The sequence below is a fragment of the Falco cherrug genome, chromosome 8 (genome assembly GCF_023634085.1).
Source record: "Falco cherrug isolate bFalChe1 chromosome 8, bFalChe1.pri, whole genome shotgun sequence".
In the NCBI taxonomy this organism is placed as follows: Eukaryota; Metazoa; Chordata; class Aves; order Falconiformes; family Falconidae; genus Falco; species Falco cherrug.
Genome location: NC_073704.1, coordinates 54527906 through 54548074, shown reverse-complemented (window position 1 = coordinate 54548074; position 20169 = coordinate 54527906). Strand labels below are relative to the sequence as shown.

The following is a 20169-nucleotide window of genomic DNA, read 5'->3' as shown; positions in this document are numbered from 1 at the left end:
AAGCAAAGTGTCACAATATTATGCTCATTAAAAAGCTTTCAAAGCCTAATAGCTAAGTGAAACACTAGACCTAATGACTTGAAATAAATATCTTGCAACCGAGCTGTTTAAGCCACCATAAAAACAAACCTCTTAAACACCAGAAGTGCACACAAGCCAAACCAACAACAGAGGACCTGTGTTCACTGAAATCACTTGCAGTCTTGCCCCTGACTTCAGTAAGAACTCTCACTACTCAAAATAAAAACTCTCACTACTTTTGTCTTTCCTTTAGGATTGAATCTTCTTTTATTGGCTTGCTATACCCAGCCAAAGATGGACTCCTCCTAGAGAAAAAAAGATGACAAAAGTGATACGTTCCCTTTAATATAAAAAAAGTCAGATACGAAGCATGACAAAGACTTTATTCAGATTCTTCAGATTTTACTTTAGACCATCACAGGATTTAGCTCAATGAAAAGGCAGAATCTACCTCCCAGCCTTGGCAATGCACACAGCCCTTCCAGCTGAGGACAGAGCTGTTCTGCTTCCCAAACTTGACTGAAATCTTGAAAAACATTTAAGCCCAATGTCATTAATACTGAAGTATAAAACCAGTGCTTATTAACAACATTGATCAATATCAGTGCATCTTTTTATTATGATTCTTTTGATTATTTTCTCATTTCAGCTTGCTTGGCAATTAATGGACTACATACATACCCTGTCCAGGTAGGATACCTCATCCTGTGAACTCTGGTTCATATCATTGCCTGTGGGAGAATATTATGTCATCATTTTCAGTCATGCTGAATCTAATCTTAATTACAACATTCCAAGGAGTAAATAGGTAGCATTAGAAATCAAGTAGATTTTTGTTCTCCCAAGAAAAATATTTATAGAGGCAATAAAATACAGCATTAATTTTCTAGCTTTATTAATCTAGTTTTTTAAAAAAAGATAAAAATTAACCCAGTTTATTCAGATTTGTTGATCCATATCTAAATGTCTGCTAGAATTATTCTATTTGCTTCTTGTTTAATGAAAAATTCAGATCAATAGAAACTTATCTCCTGGATTTGAAGTTGTATAAAATCTGCTAATTAGAAAGAAGGTATTAGAATTGATGGTTTTCACATAAATAGGGCTTAATAGTAGATTCTCAATTAAAGCTCATGAAAAGTGAGGTACAATTACAATTAAGGGTAGAGTAAGTGTTGGGGGAGGGAGGGGCTGGTTAGTTTGGGTTTGGGTTTTTAAATCACTGGAAATTATATACAAAGATAATGTTCTCCCTCCAGATGACAAAAAGAAATGCGTAGCTGAAAAGGGAATGGGCCCTGTCCATAGATACAAGCCTGACAAAGCAGCACATTGCATATCCATAACAAACAGAAAAGCTGATTAGCAGTCATTATGTTATGGTGGTAAATCCACCTAGGAGATCGTATAGCAGCCGACTTCGGGGGTTTTGTTTTACAGTAACTTGAAATTTTGGAGATAATCTCTTGTTAAAGATTTCTTCTCCTTTTTCCTTGCCTCTTGTTCTCCTTTTTCTTGAAAGCAAGCAAACAAAAATCCTGGAAGACTTTATTATTTCCTTCAGTGTCCTAGACACACATGTGTATGTCCTACATACACACATATATGCCCACTGTTCCAGTTGACCCTGAGATTTACTGGCCCTGCCTGGGGAGAGGCGGACAGCTTCCCGACTTGCAGTGTGTCTGGAGTGCTTATGGTTGGACTTGATGATCCTAATAGCCTTTTTCCAACCTAAATGATTCCATGACAGAGGCCAATGGGATCTTGATTGGTATAAAAAATATGAATAGCACATAATTAATAAGCAGCATCTCGTAATATCAGAATTAATCAGGAAATTGTTTTAAAGCAAACAGAAGTGCTTTTCCACATAATGCAGAATATTTGCAGAATAATTGCAGAATATATTATTGCAGCATATTTTGGAATTTCTTCTACTGTTCCAGTAACATCCCCTGTAGGTCGCAGGGGACATTCATTGGGGTAGACAGATTTCTGTTTTGAACCTGAATAGCACTTCTGTTCTCGTGAAGAAAATCTTTGAGGGAGTGTTTTGTGGTCACGTATGTGGAAATCTAATCAGTATTCAACATACAACATTTTACAAAAATAAGATACTGGCAACAATGGGCATTCATTTTGGCATATACTCTAACATGCCTACATGTGGAAAACTTCCATCAACACAAATGTAAGCTAGGCATAAGTGGTGTAGGTGAATATGCCATTTTTTAACTTGCCTGGTAACTCTTCATGGATTAGTATATTATTTTCCCTAAAAACTCATCAGACTGTGAAGTTGGAAATTCCAATTACATTTGAAAGCATACACTGTATTATCTTAAATTGCGCAGCAACTACAATGTGTCTAATTGAAATTGGCGCAATGCAGAGCACCAGTTTTAATTCCTGAGTCATTTTCCAGTAATGAAATAGCTGTATTCAGGGCACAGTGTGAGAACATGTTTGAGGGTTACGTTAACTTGTACTACAGCTACCTTTGGGGAACATCTATTCATTGTCTGTATGACACCAACCACTATTTTTCCTATGTGAAAAAATATATTATTATTCCTACAAGTACTGCCTTAGACTAACCTGTGAATAATAGCTTAATTACATATTTCACATGTTCAGAAAAACTTGCAGGTATTTTCTGTTCATGTCTTTAATGTTAGACTGCAGCAAACACTTCTGCCGTCCTTCCCCCAAATGAATACATATAAGACCCTCAATGGCACACAAAGTTTTTTTCAAATATGGCTATAAGTGTCTAAAGTATGCAATGAATTCCATAATTTGTGAGTTCTAAAACCTACTACCCAAAGCAAACCGCTAAATGGGCCTTAAACCTAGGGATCTTATGTCAAAGCACTTGCATCAATTTGTTTTTTCTAGTACAACAAAACATTACCAGTTCATTGACTACCTTCTCCACTGAACTGACTGCAGGTTAAGAGTCGACTTCTGAACTTTTCATTTTCTTCAAGCATTCTTGAAATTACTTTCCAGACCTTAAGCCAGACTTTGGACTGAAAGGTAAAATTGAACTTTCTCAGTGAAGCATATAAAAAGTTTGCATTAAAACACCTATAGGGCAGAACTTTGAATTCTTCAGCATGATTAGGAAGTCCAACTGTTTTTTTGCTGAGGACTGAGATGGGGGAGGTGTGGAGGAGGGAAATATATGTGGGATATACTGGAAAAATCACCTCTAAAAATAAAAAAAACATAAATTACTCCACAATTTTCCACATGAAATATCCTCCTCCTTTCTTGCCTGGAGCTCTTGTTTATCCAGGACTAGTAAAGTGACCTTCTAGACAAGAAGAGCTTATGGAAACGGTGTGAGAGCCATCAGACTCTCTTCAAAGTCATCCAAAATGGGGGGAATAACATTGCTTATTTTTCCAGGAGCAAAAACTATCCCATGTAATCCCTCAACAGCAGCATGCTCAGATTCCAGAACAGCAACAGCCTTGCCTATTTCATATAAAATCCATATTAATCTATTTTGTAGATGTTGATGACCTTTATTTTAGAGGCACAAAGCTCCATATATAGTGGGCACGTTTCAGATATGTGCACTGAACACATTAAATAGGAACTGTTGACAAAGACATTCAGAGAGGCAGCCAAACAAATATAAATGCCTCTTAACATGCTAACATGGCTTTTGCTGGACCCCATCTGTGAAAATAGTTTAAATCTAAAGATAATTCTTTTCTCATGGGCATTTATTGCTAAAACATAATACATTTTCCTGATTCTTTTTGAAGACTGTTGAATGTACTAGAGGAGTAACATTATAGTATGCTATTAGCTGTTCCTCTGAAGTCATTAGTATTTTGCTGGTTTTAAATCAAGCATCTGTGACATGACTATATTGTAGTCTAGCTGATTACTTGTACATCACACATTACAAAATCTCATAATGAGTTATTGGTTTAATAAATGTGCCTTTTAAAATTTCAAGCATTTGTTGAACTACTGAACAGGAACAGAAATACGTTTGTGAAACAGAAAGTAATTTCATATTGCTACTAGTCTGGTGCTAATACCTCGGATTCTTGCCTTCGCTTATTTGTAACCTGTAGGATTTCTTTGCTTAAAACATAAGAGGAAGAGGAGCTGCGGAGCTTTTCCCTGCTGGGTGTGCACCAGCAAGGTGTGCAGCACCCTGGCCCCAATCCAGCAAAGCATTTCAGTACAGGCTTTTAAGTCAACAGCATACTCTCATTCTTCAAGGTAAGCACATACTTAAGTGCTTTATTGAATGAGAGCCAGAATTTTAAAGACTCCACAGAGGGAAAATAATACCATTTTTCTTTTCTGTAAGTAAGGTTTTCAGTAACAAATTCAGTACCAATTCAATCTTTTAATCTCCCTCATGCTCTCACATAGACATACACCGAACAAGCAGGAAGCAATTTTCTCAAATGCAAAGGCAGCTCATTCAGTTCCCACATTTTATACCTTTTGCTTCTTCCGTTTAATTACTTTATCACTATTTCTTGAAGGGAAGGGAAAGTCAAAGGTGTCAGCCTTAGCCTCTCGAAGGTCAGCTAGGAAGAGAATTTAGAAAGCATATTCTGAGTGTCTACAATATACTCCTGAGGAAGCTGTAGATCTGCCAGAGGGATACTTATTTCTGATCCCAGCAGGTCACAGGTTATCACCCCGTACATCATGCTATCGCCTTACTTATTTTCTCCATTATAACCATGGGGCAAGTGGGTGTCTCTCAAACTCCACAGAACAGAGCTCAAAACCGTACAGCAACAAAAAATTAACACAACAGGCTTCTGGACAACACAGGCTAGTTTTTCATTCCCTCTTTTTCCCCTTGCTATGGCAATTGTCTGAGCTCAATTAGAAAGTGACTGGACTGAGGCAAGAAACCAGACACATCACCTCTGCTAGCACTAAAAAAAAACAGAAGCAAGAAGGGCAGGGCTGATCTTGTGGACTCAAGACACACACAGCCGCGAGGAAGGACTCGAGTGAGTTCCAAGCAGGGTGAGGATGGCAGCTTTCCAAGGAGCTGCTGGGCAGGCAGGGCACGGCATGAGCTCCAAGCAGGGTGAGGATGGCAGCTTTCCGAGGAGCTGCTGGGCAGGCAGGGCACGGCATGAGCTGAGAGGAAGGGTGACCCATGTGGGGATGCTGAATGTGGTCACAGACGTGGGCTCGTTCCTTGCTGCAGCAGGGCTTCAGGCAAACCAGCATCCTCCAGGCCACCCCAGCCCCGCCACCAGATCGCCAAGGCAGCCACGCTTTGGGAGCAAGGCTTTGAGTGACCGATAGTCACAGGCTGCCTCCGAGGCACAGGTTGGCATCAACGAGACAATAACCCGGCAGAACCAGTGCTTTTAATTAGACTAATGTAACATTTCACTTTGTCATCTTTGGGAAAATGGCTTTCAGGAGGAGACAAAAATACAAGAAAATGAAAACATCTCAAAAGCAGCAAGTTAGTAAAATTCAGGACCACCCTCTCTGTGTCACCCATCGTTTCCAGCTCACACCCCGGCTTCTTCTCCAGAAGCCAGGTCATGTTCTCCATTTTCACTCCATTTCACCCTGCGCAGCAGAGCTATGTTTCACAACAGATCACAGTGGAAAACTGCCTAATCTTTTTTGTGTGCTTTTATAGAAAAAGACACCCACGCCCATGCCCATCCTAACTTTCTTTGACCCTAGCCAAAAAGAAAGAAAATTAAAGCAACATCTTCAAGCTGTCACAGCGATGAGGCAGCCAGCAGCGCAGGAATCTCCTGAGAAGAGGCAGGAATGACCCAGAAGTTTGGCACATAGCAGAGCAGCCCTGTCGGACACAGCTTGGTTTTGGCCTTATCTACCCACAGGGCAGGACGGGGACGGCTGCGCCGGTGGCAGCCACCTCACCATACGGGGTGGCAGTGCTGCAGCTCAACACTGTAAGAGTTTGGGGCAAAAACATTAAATTTTTCACTCTCGTTAACACCGTGTTCCACCTCCTGCCTAAATACCCAGTCCAACTATACCAGGCATGTTAAAAAAAATAAATATTGTGCCACCTTCCCGCCTCAGCGTGCGCAGTCTGGTTGAGAGGGAAGCATCACACGCACTGCAGGGAAATGGCTTCCCGCCAGAGGAGGGGACATGGCGGAGGCTCAGCCTGGCGCTCTCCCTGCCCAGGCTCAGCCACACTTACCGTGATGGTGGCTGACAGGCTTCCCGGCACCGCCGCTCCCCACCGCCTGCGGACCACGGCCACGGTGGGCCTGGTCCCCTGGGCCCAGGGTCCCCCTCAGCCCCCCGGCCTGCCCCGCGGGGCTCGGCTGGCAGCGCAGGGCCTCGTCCCAGCCGCCCTCAGCCTGCCGGCGGCCCCCGCCATAGCGGACCACAGAGCCGCAGCGGTGGGAGCCGAAGCTGTTGCTATAAAGGAGCCGCAGGCGCGTCCTCCCCCGGCTGGGGCCGGCAGCCATGGGTGGCGGGGCAGGAGGGCGGCCAGGCCCTGCTGTGGCAGGGTGACAAGTGGTGGCAGGGGCTGGGGGGGCCGGCGTCCTGGCTGCCACGCTGAGGGGGGACACAGCGCCCGTGGCCCCTTCCTTGGGGTAGGCCTGGCCGGGGGGTTCCGCAGAGCTGCCCTCGCGCCTCGTCCTGTGTGATGGTGCCATTTCGGTGCCCCAGCTGGACGGTGCAAAAAGGAGGAACCACTGAGCGGGGGGAAGGACGAGCCTCGCGTGGCACAGAGCGGCCCCGTGCCACCCCGTCCCACTGCAGCCTGCCCCCGAGGCTGCTGTCAGCCAGCCTTCGTTAGGGTTCAGCACAAAGCAAGCTGCCTGCACTCATCTATCGATATATTTCCTGCAAGTTATGGATAAAGTGACCTAGGGGACTCCAGGCTGAAGGCTGCGATGTCTTGTTTGTCTCTGCCACCACGCACTGCGGAGGAATGAGCCGCACCCGTGATGTGGGTCCTCCTGTGGTTCCTGCAGCCATAAGGAGCGGTCACAGCGGGCAGCCTGCCCACCGTGTGCCCGCCGGGCTCCAGTCACCTGCTCAACAGCACTGGTGGAACATGAAATACCTGTTGCCATTTTGTCCTTCAGGCAGGCGTACCCGTGCATTGCACGACACCAGGGGGACACCCCTAGCAGCCCCCCACGGGGGTGCCCTGCAGAGGCGTGCCCCGCTGCAGTATGTTTATACCACACGGCCAGCGACAAGCAGGATTGCTCAAACCACTCCGGAGCACAAATCCCATTGATTTTTGCTTTGGGACAGAAATAACGTCTCTGTGTTGCTTCCCAGAGTGTCAGCAGCTCAGAGGAGGGAAAGCATTACGAATAGAAAGAAAAAATTCCACGGAAAGATCTTTTCCTAATTGTTTTAGCAGCACCAGCAACCTGAACGGCGCTGATGGGAAGAGACCCGGCAGCACACCGCTGCCTTGCCCCGGCCCGTGGCGGGGCAGAGCCCCCCGTGCCCCCCGGCGGGGCGGGCTGCAGCGCGGGCGGCCACCACCAGGTGGCGGCCGTACCCAGGGAACGGCGGCGCCGCTCCGCCGCCCCCCTCGCGCCCCGCAGCCCCCCGCGCCGGGGAGACCCACGGCGCTCTGCTGCCAAGTATCCCAGGATTTCCAGCTATTTTCTACACGGTCAGAAAAAAGGCGTTCTGTGTATGCTGTCGAAAAAGAGGAAAAAGACTTCCAGAGGCACAGCCTGACGGCTTGCAAGAGGGATTTTGTTCTTTCCCAGTGATCAAAGTCCAGGTGCCAAAGCGTGCGGACTAAAAAGGAGGTCACGGACACTATGCACTCACCGAGTCAGGAGTTTAGAGATCGGCTGGGATCACAAAAAACAACCCCAAAACACCGGGGACCCCCTTCTTCTCCTCTGCAAAGAGCTGAGCCGCCACGCAGGCCCGGCGAGGCAGCAGCCGGCAGGTTTGGGCTGGGGGTGGTTTTGTCCCCTTCTCCCAACAGCACTTTGCCAGCACTTTGGTTTCAAATGTAAATTCAGCCCAGATCCCTTTTATGATCTATTGCTACTGACAAAAAACGATGCTACCTAAAATCTGTGAGTAATCCGCGGAACTGGAAAATTCAGCTATTTTAACCGCACACTGTTCTTCTGCCTCCTTTCCACGTGTGAACCGACTACCAGCTAGTCACTGTCTCCGTACTTATCACTTCCAACAAGCATCTCAGCCCCCAGACAGGCAACCAAGTAGCTGCATCAAAAACTGATCCTGGAGCACAACCTTTGTCATGTCCATTAATCACAAAGCCCCGTTAAAGAACACTCCTGTTGCTGCAATACACGAGCCTTGGTCCACACCACTAAAAGCCACTGAACACACGTGCTTAAGCCTAAACGGCTCCGTTTCCATTCCATGACTGTCCCTGCACTGTGCACGAACACTTTTGGCTGTATCTTCCCGGCCAGGAGCTCCCTGGGCCGCCTGGGAGCCGCTTCCTTCCGATGGCCCCAGCGGGGCATCGCGGCTGCCAAATTGGTGGTTTTCTCAGCATCTGTATTTATGGAATATGCTTCATCCTACTCATACAAATACACATGCCTTGTGTGGCACATTTTGTCCCCTTCTCCCAACAGCACTTTGCCAGCACTTTGATTTCAAATGTAAATTCAGCCCAGATCCCTTTTATGATCTATTGCTACTGACAAAAAACGATGCTACCTAAAATCCATGAGTAATCTGCAGAACTGGAAAATTCAGCTATTTTAACCGCACACTGTTCTTCTGCCTCCTTTCCACATGTGTGAACCGACTACCAGCTAGTCACTATCTCTGTACTTAACACTTCCAACAAGCATCTCAGCTTTTCACATCTTCAACTGTCTAGTTAAAAATAGAGCAGATTCTAGCTTTCAGACTGCACCTCAACATGCCTCGTTTTGTATTCAAATGTCAGCTTCTCCAGCTCAGAACTCGCATTGTTTCCTGAATTCTATTGTTTCAGCTTTACTTTGGCCAAGTATGCATCATGTTCTATTAACCTTGACTATCGTTTTAAAATAAGTTAGGTTTTGCTGGTAGCAAGGCTACAGCTTACGCCACAGAGAAAGAAGGAGCTGATCGGATATTGCTGCATGCACTTTTATTGATTCCCCGATTCCCTAGTGGTTCCCTGCAAAAAGGAAACTCCTGCTGTTGAAGATTTGGTTTACTAGGAGAATTCTTCGCAACAGAGTTAAAGTACTCACGTGATTCACCATTGTAACTCAGGCAAGGCAGACTGCTTATTAAGTATTACACTATCTTGATCAACCGCAAATTGTGAATACATTCAAAATACTAATCTTAACACCGTTAACAGGGATTTTTATGTGGAAAGTATGTTAATACTGGCAACAGCTACAGTCAAACCTTGTTAATTATACCCTCAGCAGTAGCACAAACAACTACTGTATCTCCTCCGTTTTTACGGAATATTTAATAAGTGTCACTGGAGTGAGGTATTTTATTAGAATGCTGTTACTTTACAGAAAACACTGGGAGCCATGTATTAGCGTAACTAGGAATCATAACAAAACCAAAACTCACCATTTCTGGTAAATCGAAGCAATGCATTATGTCGTCTTCAGCTTTTGCTTACTTTTAAAATTTCATAATTTACAATGGATCTCACAGTTAATTATGTAAGCAATAACACAATGCAGCAGAGAGATAAAATGGCCAGCTGCCATTTTAACACACCTGCATTTCATATTAATGAACCTGCCTATCTCAGATTGCTTTACAAACCATACGTGGGGGAATCCTTTCATCCACACCAGTCATAAGGAGAGGCACAATTTCCCATTTCTCCATGCTGCGCATAAAAATATTTAGCAGACCATAAACTAAGTTTGTTACATAAAAGTCTGAGCCTGCCCTTGAGAGATTTTCAAATTGCCGAGAAGATTCATTGACTTTATAATCAAAACACAAGTCAATGAGACTGAAACCCTTGGATTAGAACCTTGTGTTACAGTATTTAAGCAGAGATTGCCCATCTGAAACAAAAATATGGGGGAAATGAAAAAAGGCAAAATTAGTAATAACACCAGAATTAAACAGCCTTATTTCTGGGAAAGACTTGTAGTCAGGTGGATACAGCAAAAAGGCAGGCAAGGACTTCAGTTTCTCTGATTTCATTCTTCCACACAAATGTGCAAGTTATTAGTATTTCTTGATGACATTCTTTGTTTCCAAATCAGAGACAGTAAAACTTTACCAAATTTTTAGTCTGCAGGAACTATGCTATTAAATGGTTCTACTGCTGTTCTGGGGAACGTGCAGTTAGACCCTACGTGAGCACACAGATGAGGAAGTTTAGTCCTACCTACGATAAACCTCCAGGTATTGTTCTCTCACATCCTGGAAGAATACTGGTTCAGTACAGGACATCAAAAAGAAAAATCACTAAATCATCCTCAGATTGAGTGGTAATGTAGGTTTTCCACGACCATCTGCCCAGGCATGGAAAGCTCACATTTTCTCAGGCTCTGTTCTGAAATCTAACGTGATCTCAGGCCAAAGTGTGCCTGCGGGCTAACGTGATCAACAATACATGTGTCTGCATATATGAAGTGATCCTGTTTCACTACAGTATAAATACCACTGAACATACCCATTCCTCAGCAGTAAGTCCCTTTGTAATGGTACTAGGGTCTTCGCAGAACTCTTCCAGATACTGAACATTCACTCCCTCCCTACCCCCAGAGGCATAAATGCTGCCAGAAAAGGAACAGAGCAGGGCTTCTGTCTCCAAGGATTGCTAGCTCTGCAGAGAAAATTGAAGCAGTCACTGCTTTGTTCTTCCATCACATTTCTCCAAAGACATCCCCCTGTAAAAGCAAAGCTTGAACAAATTTTCTTGCCACTAACTGAAGAGCCGAGTTGATTCTGCCAGTGTGTACAGAGCAACATCTGCCTGTGAACAGCTGGCCCACCAAGGCAAAGCTGGGGGCTACTGCCTGCTGCTTACAATGGGAATGTTCCTCAAAAACCTAAGAAATCTCATTTAACTCACTGAAAGAAAATTCAGAAACACTTGGCATGAATGTTGGCCATACACAGACCAGTACTGGGCATGTGCTTCAAGCGACAAGCACTGTCTTGAGAAACAACACGGCTAAATTGACAACTTAATGCTTTCACACGCATAGCAAGGCATAGACAGTCACTAAGCAAACTGATCCCGGCTCATGAGTCAGCAGCAGCCGAGATGGTGATTTAGATTGAGCAAACATGTTCTCAAATGTTGGGTCGGAGAAGGTTGGCGACTTTTTTTTTTTTTTAATGAATTGCTCTGTGTGTGAATTGCTACCCTTCAAGAGATTACAAAACTGTGTGAAGAGTTACTAAGGCACACGGCATTTGTCAACTGCGTCTCCACCGTCAGTCTGCCATATAAGTAAAATCAGCGTTCTCCACTCATATGAAAAACAAAGCAACTCAACCTGCTACAGTTTTGGAATAAAAAGAAAAAAATACCACACAGCTGAAAGCAGTAAAATTCAGTCCATTTTAAACATTAAGATTAATGCAAAACAAAAAACGTGTTCTCACCATCACCCTTTACCTGCGTCGTGCTCAGATGATTTAATCTCAGCTATCATGACTCACCAAAATTAGATTTCAGGAAGAAAACCACAACCAGACACAGATCTTACATGCTTCCGTATTTTATATATACTAGGGGGACTGCAAACTTCTGACTAGCAAATTTTGTGAAGGAACCTTAACGGAATAGTACCGCACTATGGTCTCCCAAGCTCCATAAACAAGGTGACTGAGGGAGCTTCCCTTAGGGATAGATACATTCAAATAGATTAACTTTTAGTATCAAATTGTCTCTCTGACAAGCCCTACAAAAAGTCAGCAAATTATAGTTCATGTGTCCCGAAAACAGGTGATACCCGATAGCATTAATCAGAGCTTTGACTTTCAGAAAAACTTTCTCCCCATCTTAAATGGGCAGCTTCAGTAACACATTCAGAGCACCGATTCAGCCTCCCGGCCCCCTTCGATTTCTGTGACTGCCAAGACAGCTGGAAGTATATTCTTATCCCAGAGGCTGTTTTTCATACCGACAGACTGAATCCGCTCATTTTACACAGAGGAAGAGATGTCAGTGTTTTTTCCTCATCTATCCTTTCTGAGGCTATTACTCGTCTTAGATTTCCTGTAGGCAAGCAATGTGCACTTCGGACCGTGGCTGAGCAGGCTTTCATAGCGCTGAATAAACAGCAGCTGGAGAATCAGGACAGATAGTAGAAACTGTCCAACAACAACTTGAGAGCTAAAAGACTCTCTTTAAAATATACCTTTAAGTATTTTAAATGCCTTTAAATCTGTACTAGATGGGTTATATCCATCTCCATCCCAACTAAGTTTCTTCACCGACGTGGAATGTAGCAGTTCATTTAGCGAAAGTAGCACCCAAGAGAAAGTTGATGGCTGACTGTGCTCGACCAGCAGTTTGTGCTGAAAGAAAATAGTTGAGATTCACATGCTGTGGAAATTCTGAAATTCCACCCAGCAGGCAATGTCCATCTTCTGGAGTCTGCCGGTAGGATTTATTTGTAGTTTCAGGACAAACTGAAACCCCAAAGGGATTTGCTATATCATCTTTCCTAGAAAGTTACTTCTCAGCAATTGAGAATCAGCCAAGGCCATCCCTACCAAGAGCAATTATTTTTAGTTTTGAACACTCCAGACTTCTGGCGTTTCACCTCATTGAATTTTTTAGACTCTGCCTATGTAAGAAAATATAATTTATTAAACAATCAGAATGTATTTCACAGTCTTCAGAATAGGAAAATTTTAGAATGAATATACACATCCCCAACTGTAAATCAGATGCTGTATCCTGATAAATGCCTCTAATAGTATAGCATTGTGAATTGAAATAGGCCAGGGAGTACCATTAGTGAAGGATGCTGCTGGTTCCACCACCATGACATCAAAAGACTTAAATGCCCCCATATTCCAGGACCAATTTTCAGGTCTATCATACCTCTTAAACTTTTATCAGAAAAACCACTGATAAGCACATGCTTTCTAAAAGACCATTTGCACTTGAAAAACACATCAAGAACTTGTTAGCACATTGGGAGAGGCTGAACTATGACTGTTTCTTAACAATACCAATGCAGAAAACAGACCTAACGCTTCCCTTACCAGCCAAGTCACACGCTAAAACTGGTCAACACCGTCTAGTGCTGTTTGGCTGGCACAAAAAGCAGCACGGAGAAATCAGTTATTCACTGGGCAGTCACCGCATCGCTAGCCTCTCTGTTTTTTATCCAAAGCATACCAGCATTTTCTGTTAATTTTAAGGAATTGGAAGTATCTGCACGGAGTCACCAGCAAAACTTTTTGTTCTTGTTAAAAACTAGTTTCGAAAGGCATGAGCTTCTAAATTTGCATCATCTGAAGACAATGGCAATTTGAAGCAATTAGCATCTTGCAGAACTAATCCCTTTACAGCTCGATTCTGTAAGACCTGCATTTCCTGAAGCACCCACAGAAAAGAATGATACTCAACATCTATTTAACATTTACAAGACCATTAGCTGATGGCACAAGAGATTAGCAGCTCAGGTGCCAAGAGCAAAGTGCTGGTCAGTGCAGTGGGCACAGTTTGATTCCTACTGCAATACTGTATTTTGGCCTTCAGCTTTTTCTCACAAGGTACACGTGCATGTTCCAACTCACGGTTCCGCTCAGCAGAGTGGCTTCCAGACCAATCAGAATTATACTTCAGTGAAGTTTAGCTGTTTGTATCAATGTAAGAATAAAAAGTTTGGGGAATTCCTACCAAGGATGCAAAACTCCTGAATCCTTCATGCATGGTTCCCATTGAATAGTCCTTGAAGGGCAGACACGTTAAGGTTGTAATGCTTCACATGACTTTTTAGACAGTTCAAGTTCCGGTATTTCAAATTAAAAGGCTGACCCTAACAAGCTCTTTGAAAAGACAGACTTTTCCCTTCTGTTGGTATTGGATCACAACCAGAGGACAATTAAAAAAGAATCCTTGTCTGTCCACGCCTTGCTTGGCTCTACTCTGGCCTTAGTCTAGTTATCTTTTTGTGCCAGCTGCACAGTGGTTTCTGACTTAACATGGTACATTACGTGTGCCTCAGTGGTATTCTTCTCATCGAACACATCACCTGCCCAGAGAGCTCGATTTCAGAGCTGTACATTATATTTTCACCTTTATCCCTACGAATTAGCTGCAGAGAGCACGAAGTAGAAACAAGTGATGCAACTACAATTCTTCGGCTAGGTTGACGTGCTTAAGGCTGTGCAAAAAATAGAAACATCAGTGCTGGAACTGCTGAAAGGCTTTTCCAAAGCCACACAAGATTTCTAGTGAACACTCAACAAGCACCAAATCCACAAAATTAAGCAGTTAGCATTCAACATTCCCCAAAGACAACATCCGGACAAACAAGCAGTAAAAACGGTTCTTCTTACAGCCCGATTCAACAGACAGCAGTTCTACAGGCCTCTAGACATCACCCTTCCATTTCTGCAGCATTGCACGCGGATTTTGTACCAAATGAATGCAGTGTTCAGGGTACTCAGCACCTCTCAAGCAGTTATACCGTCCCTCACCCCCCCCCCTACAAAAGCACACTCCACATGCCGCCCAGAACAGGACAGCAGACCTTAGCCTACAGCACTTTACAAATCGTACAGCCAGACGTGTGCACGTCATCAAAATCACTTCCCCAAGCCCCACGAGCTTCAGCCACAAAGGAACATGTTTCTACAGGAAGCTTAAAATAAAAAGGTTAAGAAGAAACATTGAGTTAAAAGTTTTATTCATTCAACATCTCACATTACAAATATTTAAAAATTATATGCATACTGGTATAAATAGTCATTTGCAAACTATTTAATAACATTAATTTTCACTAGCACTTCAACAAATGAACTCTTTAAAAAAAGTAACTTGTGTTATATAACTTAGAGTAGAACATACAAAAATATGAACTTAAACGTGAAAATGACTTTAATAAAAAATGAATTACCCTTATTTAAAATGCTATAATAAATACTACAACCTCCCCATACACAGTAAAAACTATATGGAAATTCAGCCAAGTAGTACAATTAACTGACATACTTAAATAACTTTTCCTTCTGATAATATGAGCAATACATTGGGGGAAAAACATATTAGGGATTAGTAAAAACTAGACACCCACTTGCTAAAAGTTTCACTTCCAAAAAATATAACAAAAAAATCTGATGAAAATTATAAAAACTAATTATACTTTAAAATTTAAAAATATAAAAAATAAAACAGTTGAATACAATATTGTCCCAATTCTTACAATGCTATCACAGTAGCTTTAAAATAAGATAATAAAATAAAGCAAATGACCAAAACCTTTTATTCCATTTTTTTAAAAATAATCTCAAATTTACATTAGTAGAAAGATTGATTTCTGATTCTTTTCTTTAGAAACACCAGCAAGAAAGAGGATTTACTAGAACAGTAGAAAATGACATTTTTAAATGTCTGCAATTAAAAACAAAGAATTACACTGCAAAGATCTTCCAGAAGTCTGAAATAGGTATTGCACATAACTTGAAGTTAACTTGCCACAATTCATCACATTCAAGTTTTAAATCACCTTTTAACAGAAGGTTTTAACTCTTCAAAAACAAAAGGGGTGAATTATCAAGTCTTTCCAACAGCATCCTTATAAAACGCTAAATTCATTCACTGCAAGTTTTAAATTTGCATTCTGCAGAGGTCTGTGTATGGAGAAGTATATACTATACCAAAAAGCACAGGGCAGTGGGGTTCCTTTACATATAAAATAATCAGAAACACTTTATTTTACATTGCAAAAATAACCATGTAATTACTCTGTAACTACATTGTAAATACATGGCCAGTGCCATGCTAGTGTGATAAAACTACATGCTTATTAACCCCTTTGCAAATTGAAGTGATACCCTAAGACTGGTAATCTAATTACATGTTAATTATGTTTGGAGCTACATGGTAACCCCAACTACAAATCCCATGTAATCAGAAGGACATGTAATCACTATTTAAGTACAGAGTAATGTATATAATTGTTTATGCCCTGTAAATCGAAGTGTAACCAAATAATCTGTAAACACGCTTGTCACACAATCACAAGTGAATATTAGTAGAATAACAATTTCTTACATTAGTCATGCATACTAACATTACATGCCTGCCACCTAGCAGGCTCTCTTTTATTCTTTAAATATAATTTAAAAGAGCAGACACATTTCTGCATCAAACACCTAACATCAATTTTTTTATTAATAATAAAAATGGCTAAACATTCACCAAAAACGTCTGCATTTGTGTGTAATTTTTAAAAACTTAGTAAGAAGCGGTAGACAATTTTGATGTTTCTTTACTTTTAAATTTCTACACTATATTTATGCATTTAAATTTCATGGGTCTAAAGACAGTGTCATTTGTCACTTTCATGCTTTTCTTCTTTAATTCTCAACTTTACATATACTATTTCTTAAATTATATGAACACCAAATACCTGGTGCTGGGCTAAGATGTTTAAGCAACATGCTTTCTTTTCTCTGCAGATTCTAAAATAGCATTGCCAGTGCACAACATCCATAATTCAAAATGTATGCAGAGCACTGAAATGTATAAAAAGCAGAATATAAGAAAATAAAATTTATTAAAATTATTTATATTAAAAAATGAAGTATATGAAGATCTCTCAGTAATAAAAGTACAAAAAGCTACTCTTTGCAATATGAAAAATTGAGGTATTGCATAAAGAGATATCCCGTCAGTGAAAAGTGTGCCTAAAAATGCTCACTGTTGGAAAAACAAGATATACAAAAGTAGTGCATAACAAATATACATTATGTGCATGACAAAATAAGTTAGCTACAAAAACACTGTACCGAAATTCAGCAGGTCATGTACAAAGGGAAAATTATTATTCAAAGCTAGTTCTCAAACAGTGTTATTTCTGGTAATGGTAACCCATCTCACCTGTTTACTGGGTAGGATCGGCACAATAGCACACCCCAAGCCACCTACAAGCATTAAAAAAATTAAAGGAACATTCCAACTATAATTATGTACTTCAGAGAAAAAAAAGTCCCTGACAATCTACACAAGAGCACTCTGCATTTGCATTACTGTTGTCAATATTTTCAGGGATTTCATTATAAAAGCAGCTCCCTTTCTATACTTGACTAGTAGACAGCAAATGTCTCCATTTTGACCTTTGGAACTTGGTAAGGTATAGTTCATTAAAGCCTGTATTGAAAATAAAAACTGCTTCTCATAAAGATAATCTGGGCTGGGGGAATGGGATGAGGGGGGCTGACAAAGGCTTTTAGCGGAGCAGACGTTTTCCAAGCAGTGCTGAGGCAAGTCTTTGGTTTGAGAGAATCTAGGATGGTATCATGCCACTCGGGCAGTTCAGAAGATTGCCACTAAATTTGTTTGTTTGCACACTGCTAAATAATCATTTGAGAAGTTGGCCAGGGCATTAGTTCAAAAGTAATAAAAATAATTTTCAGAACTACTCCTTCATACAGCTATTTCAAACTAAACCCCTGCACCCACTCTTTATCGTTCCATTCACATGTACTGCGTTAATGCTTCTCAAGGTAGAACTTAATAATAAAGCAGGCATTAACTTAGCAATGTTGGCACTTCAAATACCTGTGTTTATTTCCTCATATTAAGTTCTGAAGAGGTGGAATCATAGTTGGGATTCTTTCTACAGGAAGAGTAAGAAAGGCATATGCACACTTGCACCATTTCATGCTCAAATTCAGAAAACAGTGCAAAACAAGACTTGGAAACTAACGTAGGTTCATGCCTTCTGTTACAACTAAGTTAGAGGGTATTTAAAACTAACTTTACATCCAAGATGGGAAACGAATAAACAGCCAATTTTAGTTTGTGTGACACAATGGAATATCAAAACTTCAATAAAAATCAGTGATATCCTTGAGGTATTTTTAGGTTTTCTACTTTTTCATGTCAAAATGGAGAGCAAAGGCTGGCCCCTGATGAATGTTAGTATATTAGGATATAGAGTTATATATAGCCATCAAAAATAAAATCTATATATTTATCCTTCAGGAGAGGAAATGCCAGTTAACTAGTTGTCATTACTCTAGCTTTGGTAGGATTTCTAGGGCTGTAACCAGACAATTTTCTTTTTAAGGAAAAAAAAAAGTGCACTCCCCCCTCAGTAGTAACTTTACTCAACTTTTACATTCAGGAATTCTTAAAATGCAATTAGTTTGATGAAAATATAGTAAGCTCTGCCTATCTCATTAGTAATTTGGATGTGGGTGGTAGTCAGAGGCATGGTCAGATACATACCGAGCTAAAATTTCATCCTCAAAACCCTTAACAGATTTTTTAAAAAGATCCATTACTATAATGCTGCTTCAAATTTGCTCATGCATTTTTGTTGCTTTAAACATGCTCTTTCCTGTTGGTAGGTAAATGCTAGCTTCATCTGTTGCTGGAAAAAATCCGAAGTCAAAATAAAAAGAGAGGCAAAAACAGGCTTCCCTGGGGGAAAAGTGTCAGAACAGACTGATAGTGTTATTGTTACATGGTTATTTTAATAAAAGTATTCTTATGCTCTTTATTAACAATAATTTAATTAAAAAACCAAAATACTCTATTGTTTCAATTCTCTTAATATTTTTCTCTCCTCTAAGAAAATGTTGCATGAAATTAAGTGTTCTCTGGGTAGTAAAGACAAGAGAATGCAACTCACTTGCAACATGTTATCAATACGAAAAGGAGCTCCCAATACAGTTTTCAATGACAAGATTCTACAAAAAAACCCATATTATAGGTCATTCTTTCGTTATACTATTGTTAAATTACAGACTACTACAAAAGGGCATGCTATCTTGAATAAGAGAAAGGGTAGGGTGGGGTAGGGACAATCAGGATAACAGAAGAGTGCACTTAATTTGAGGCCTGCATATGAGCACTGCAGTGATCATTTAGTTCCAGCGGAATGAAATATGTCTTGGGCGATCTCCTCCCTCCTTCACCAGGGGCTTGTGGAATTCCCTGCCAGCGCGTGAATGGATAGCAGCCCAGCAATATTCACAGTAATACTGCAGACAGGTAACATTAGCACAGAAAAATGGAGCAAATTTTCCACCGCAACGGGCCCCCTGACATTCATCACAAAGCTGATCATCCAAGACATATGGCTTAACTTCCACCTGTATTCAAAAAATGAGAAGAAAGTTTAGAATTCTTAATAGCAATGTAGATAATGACAATTCCACACTATTTATTATCCGTGTTCTAGCAGGACTGTGATCACGGTTCTGTAGCAGGGAACATCGCACTCAAGAACTTCCCCCCCCCCCCCCCCCCCCCGTACACATGATCATTGCCATTAAACGCCCAAAATTGCAGGAACCTCAGAACAATTCTGCTCCCACTGTCCTGGATCCTTAAACACACCCCAAAACCAATGCTGACCATCAGCATCACACACGGTGTCACTGATTTACAGAAAGGACCAATCAACCTATTGTTACAGAACTAGTACACGGATTCACATCAAAACCCTGGAAAATTCTGGGGGTTTATTTTTAAATATGGTGATGCACAATTAAGCTCCTACCCTTTCAGGTAAGAATGTAAGCAGTTTACACAACACTGTAACTGCAGATTAAATATGCACGTGGCCTGCAAATCTCAATGGCTGAATTTCCAGCTTTAAAAAATGTATTTTATTATCTTAATAAACTGCTCATTTCTGTCTTCTTCTTCTGTGGCTTAGTCCTCTCAGCAAAAGGAAACCCACGTAATCTTTTTGGGATCAAATGAGAAGCTTAACACGGGACCGATGCCCACCTACGCTGTTGGCATTAAGGGCCAGATGATGAGCAGTAATTCAGTACAACAGACAAGAAAAGAGAAGAAACACTTCAAGTTCTTAACTGATAATGACTCACAGGAACTTACCAGCTGGTGCTCCAAGGATGATACATCTACACTGCAACATCTGCAGGCTAGTAGCTTTTAATGTAGGCATTTGCATACCAAAACCAAGCCTGCTGTACTGTGGGCTACAAAACCCTGCTCACAGCACTCAAGAGCACCTTCTC

General features: G+C 41.4%; 2 protein-coding genes across 3 annotated transcripts in view; both read right to left on the bottom strand.

Moving 5' to 3' along the window:
* Positions 1-299: 299 nt before the first annotated feature.
* C8H5orf47 (chromosome 8 C5orf47 homolog) lies at positions 300-6686 on the bottom strand. The gene is made up of 5 exons (XM_055718459.1): positions 6221-6686; positions 4501-4589; positions 2954-3056; positions 703-752; positions 300-326 (listed from the first exon to the last, which is right to left on the bottom strand). The coding sequence occupies exons 1-5, from the start codon at positions 6684-6686 to the stop codon at positions 300-302; spliced, it is 735 nt and encodes a 244-aa protein (XP_055574434.1).
* An 8152-nt stretch (positions 6687-14838) lies between these two features.
* The window catches only part of CPEB4 (cytoplasmic polyadenylation element binding protein 4), a 45282-nt gene continuing 39951 nt past the window's right edge, over positions 14839-20169 (bottom strand). For both annotated transcript variants that reach the window (XM_027805609.2, XM_014280015.3), the window contains one exon: positions 14839-19272. In XM_027805609.2, coding sequence (XP_027661410.1) covers positions 19045-19272 — 228 coding nt within the window. In that variant the 3' untranslated portion in view covers positions 14839-19044. The remainder of the gene's footprint in view (positions 19273-20169) is intronic.

What these genes read in the sequence shown, in the direction of transcription:
- C8H5orf47 (XM_055718459.1), bottom strand. Translation starts at nt 6,686, where the DNA reads ATGGCACCATCACACAGGACGAGGCGCGAGGGCAGCTCTGCGGAACCC. An exon ending in TTAAACGGAAGAAGCAAAAG is followed by an intron (nt 3,057 to 4,500) that starts GTATAAAATGTG and finishes TTTACCTTTCAG; the next exon opens with TCCAAAGTCTGGCTTAAGGT. An exon ending in CAGTCAGTTCAGTGGAGAAG is followed by an intron (nt 753 to 2,953) that starts GTAGTCAATGAA and finishes ATTCTCCCACAG; the next exon opens with GCAATGATATGAACCAGAGT.